Source organism: Triplophysa rosa, linkage group LG1 (assembly GCF_024868665.1).
Source record: "Triplophysa rosa linkage group LG1, Trosa_1v2, whole genome shotgun sequence".
Taxonomy (NCBI): domain Eukaryota; kingdom Metazoa; phylum Chordata; class Actinopteri; order Cypriniformes; family Nemacheilidae; genus Triplophysa; species Triplophysa rosa.
In genome coordinates, this window is record NC_079890.1 from 16,544,092 (window position 1) to 16,548,712 (window position 4,621).

At 39.9% G+C, this 4,621-nt stretch overlaps 1 protein-coding gene across 1 annotated transcript; it reads left to right on the forward strand.

Annotated features, from left to right (window-relative positions):
- Positions 1-269: 269 nt before the first annotated feature.
- polr2m (RNA polymerase II subunit M) lies at positions 270-4,184 on the forward strand. Its single transcript, XM_057336164.1, has 4 exons — positions 270-655; positions 914-1,453; positions 2,240-2,447; positions 2,686-4,184. The coding sequence occupies exons 1-4, from the start codon at positions 546-548 to the stop codon at positions 2,818-2,820; spliced, it is 993 nt and encodes a 330-aa protein (XP_057192147.1). The 5' UTR covers positions 270-545; the 3' UTR covers positions 2,821-4,184.
- The last annotated feature ends 437 nt before the right edge of the window (positions 4,185-4,621 follow it).

Sequence of the window (4,621 nt, forward strand, 5' to 3'; positions counted from 1 at the left end):
GCAGTGGTTGTTATAAAAGCATGAGTTTGACAGTTTGTCCTCTTTAAATTTAGTATTGTCGTTGGGCTTAATAAGTGTGTATGAACAAAATATACATTTTGTAAACGTTTAATATAAATTGACATTTTAGACACAGTAAGAACATCACGCTGCTGAACAACTCGCTCCAATAATTGTCATTTCTGTTGCTTATTTGTTTGTTTGATTTTGTCCCCTCTGTTAATTCTATTTATTATTATTATTATTATTATTGTTGTTGTTGTTTTATTCGTCATTCGTGTATTATGTGTTCATTCCATTTCATGCAATACAAAAGATCAAAACGCTCCATGAGTTTGTGAAGGTCTTTTATTTTGTAATGATTGTGTCGTTTTTGTGGCATTGTCATCGCTGGCTTCATTGGCTTTGCTTATTTTAACACATGGCGGCATTTGTGGCATGTTGCGTCGGATGTCAACAGTATTAAATCAGTAAATACAACGTGTTGTAGGTGTCAGTGTTAGACTTTTGTTGGTTTCTTTTGTTTATTATTCGCTGTTTTGATCATGGCGGCAGCGTGGACAGCGCCGCAGGGGCAAGTGGGTGATCTGAGGAGCAAGAGTAAAGATGAGCTCCTTGAGATACTGTCACGACAACAGAAGTTACTTTCTAATAAGTAAGTAATTTTTATATTTTACGAATTTACTATTGTCTTGTATCTTCCACTATTCGAAGTGGGTAGAGCAGTTAAGATGGCTAACGTTAGATGGCGATCATGATTAAATATTCTGGATCATTCCAGATCTTCTGCTGCCACACAGAAATGATGTGTATAAACTGCAGTTACTGAGTAAAATCACATCAACCAGTGCATTCCTACAGGGTACAAACTGAAACCATTTGTTTAAATTGTTTAACGTCTGTGATCTGCTAGGAGATTTGTTCAGAGGCTCCCTGATAAAGGAAGGATGATTGCTGACTTTGTGGAGAAAGTAAGTCTTGCTCTTGGACATCTGGAGGAGGACGAGAGGAAACAAGCAAGTTTACTGTCTGCCCGAGCAGAGTTTCAAGCTAAATATCAGCAAGCCTTTTCCAAGCGAAGTACAGATTTAGACTCAACTTTGGACACCTCATTCCAAGACAAAAAGGAAGCTGGTGAGAACACTAATGGTCAAAAAATACTGTTTGACCAAAATGGGTCTTCAGCATCCCAACCACAGGCTGCCACTGAAACACTAGAAACAGCCTGCGAAAATGCACCAGCGTTGCTGATGCAGGACACGGGACTTGTGGAGGCATTTGAACAATTTACACTTGCTAAGAGTAACAATGGCTCACATCAAGACAAGACAAACCTGCCTCCTAGTAACACCATTCTGGGTAGTCAACCAATGAAGAAGCCACATTATATAGAAGTCATGGAGAAGACAGAGAAGAGTGTATATTCAAGAAAGGCAAGATTCAAACCAAACCAGTGAGTGAAACTACTGTATCATGCTTTTATTGTAATGAATGAGTCTATTGACAGAAATGCAGTATAATATACAGAACTGTCTTCAGAGGTGTATAAACTTATACCTTACATAATGAAGCGTCATGTTTTTATTACCTTAGAATGAGCTATTTCTATCTGCATAAACCACGGGTCCCCTTGCATGGAATTAACCATGTTGTTTCTAAAGTAGTAGCCCTAAACGGACAAACTGCTCTACAGCGCGCAAGTCATAAATACGCAATCTCCTTCAGAAAAAGAAGCGAAAACGTGACGACATCTTAGCCCTGTGTCAGCCACCATAGTGCATCGAAAGGGAGTGGTGGAGTGAACCGTTGGTTGCAATTCGCAACCTCACCGCTAGATGCCTCTAAATGTCATACACTGGACCTTTAAAAACTGTATTATTAACATTGCTAATCTAGAATAATTTCATGGATGTTTAACTTCATAGCCTACTTGGTGTGGCTTCAAGTCTCCATTTGACCAGTTTTGCTAGTATTCTAAAAGTATGCAGCTTCAGAAATTTGCCTATAGACCATTTTGCAAGATGTAAACAACACTGGTCCAGAAGCACTTTCTGTTTCATGTGACAACAAAATACAACCAACAGAACATTTAGGACTGAATCACAATTCTAAACAAACATCTCAGTAATTGTGTATTTAAAAAAAGAAAAGAAACATGGGATAAGTGTGGTTTGTCATGCAAAAGGTCTATAATTAAATGAGTCCTCAAAATTGAGCTTTGTGTTCAATTGCCTTTCAGAATAACAGTAAAATCAGGATCTTCATCACCTAGTCACAGCTCTGGCAGTACCACACCACTTACTGCAGAAGCCAGAAAACTGCAAGACAGAAAGCACCTGGATGACATCACTGCAGCTAGACTTCCACCCCTGCACCACAGTCCTGCCCAGCTGCTGTCAATAGAGGAGTCAACTGCCCTTCTGCAAGAGCAGACCAGAAAGTATGAGGTAGGCTGAATATGTCTCTCTCACAAGAGATAACGGAGCGTAATTTCCAAGATGCCCTTAGGTTTGTGCAACAATTAAAGGGATTTTACCTTAACACTACTAAGGCCTCAGACAAAGTTTTATCCCAAAGAAAAAGAAGAGACATAAACATGTCTGCTACTTTTGTGTGGGTGTTCCCATCTCCTTCCGTATTCAGGAAGTAGGACATTCATGTTATTGTGTGTACTGTTTATTTCAGGAGTTGCAGGCCAAGCAAGCTGCCCAGAAGCTGGCAGATGGTCTTAGTATCAGGATGGAGAGCTACAACCCAGAAGGAGGCCCAATGGCAGCCTACAGAGAGGTGCATGATGATGGCGCCATTGAGGAGGACTGATTGTGGGGCCCTACAGGGAGGGCACTGGCTTATGATATGTTTGGCCCCTTGCCCCGGACCAGCTCTAGGCCCAGAGCCCATGCTTCAGGACCCTGGAGAGAGGCTTTCAGCCTGTGGACAAGAGAAGGGCTCTTCATGAACTGCAATGACAATGTCTTCAGATAGAGAATAGAAAGCAGCTTTTGCCTATGAGGAACACCGGGTTGAATCCAGTTTATGGTGATTGTGTTAATGGAAAACTGCTCGACTGTTTTTGCTAGTGGAATGTAACAATCCAAGAGCAATAGATCACCTTGGCAAGCTGATGGGGAAAAACTCTACATCACCATGTTTAGATTCTTAACTGAGGAAACACCACACCTTGATTATTTAGAATAATTCAATTCTGAACTTTGATAAGCCAAGGTTTTTAAGCTGTGGTTCCTTGATGATGATATCATATTTTTGTGTGACCTTACTTTAAATTTATGCAAAACAAAAGCGTCTGGAAAAACCTCTACGTGTGATCGGATCTTTAAATCGAATAACAGAAACCACGCCTTCATAAACTAAAGGTGGAAGCACTTAATGTTGTCACTTGAGAGTAACAGATTGTGATAAGTCTTTCTTTTTTCAGCGGTGTTTGGTTAACCGCTTCACTAGTTTGATTGGAACAATGAGTCAGCCAGGGATGTTATCAGTGCTGAAATCTGTGACATGCCTCAGATGATTAATATATGTAATGTAAAATATTGAGGCTTGAAGGAATTAGACCAATTGGTGGAGTACATCTGGACTGCATTTAGATCGTGTTACCGCATGGTGAGGCAGTGCAAGCTGGGATGGCAACAGACAGAAAGATGTTACATATAACATGTCCAAAAACATCAATACAGATTAGAGGCGAAAACATTCTTATTCGCTGTTAACCATTTATACTCTCAGGATAGAATTGTTTTTTTGTAGAGTTCTTTATACCAAGAGGAAGAAAACACAATCTGAAGAGGTTTGAGTGGAGGGAACGAGAGGAAACTCAAATCTGCTCTGCGCTTGATGACCTGTGATAACCTCTAGTAATTGCTTTTGCTCGCTGATGGGAACTGCTGCCTCGAACAGAAAAAACACAAACCTCACACATCTGGTAGGTTAGTGTTTAGACATTGTGTTTGACGAACTCCAGATTGCCTTAACCAGACCTCCAATGATAAATATGTCAGACTTGTCCAAAAAGAATCTCTTCTGTAGTGGTATTAATTAAATATACCTTGCTTAGAGAGGAAAAGAGACTGTTAGCAATTACACGCTGGATTCCTGTGTCTGGAGCTACACATCGAGTTGTGAGTACATAGATATGTCTGACTTGGAATTAAATCTGTTTTCTACAAGCCATTGTATTTAAATTGTTCTTTTAGCTAGTTTTTTCTTGACTGGTAACCCCACGCCCATTGTCTCACATCAATAAACTGCTGGTGGAGTCATCTGCAAATGGTTTTAATCTACCACAAGTGTGAAATCATGCCCTTGGAGAATGGGCAAAATGTGCAGTGAGGGGGATAATACTGTATATTTTTCTAGAAGTGACCTTTTGCCAGTAAAAATACAAAATGTGTTCATGTAGCCAGGATTCAAGTAAAAAGATCAGTGCCATTACTTCCAGCTCATAAAATCATGTCTCATCTTTTCTCACATTGTTTTAATGTAATGGATATGTAATGATTGTGAAGGGCAGTAGGTAAGGTTTTAGTAGTGTGGATCATGTACCTATAGTTAGAGGTTATTTCTCTGCGTTTGTTGGAAATTGTTGCTTCTCATCTTATGTGTG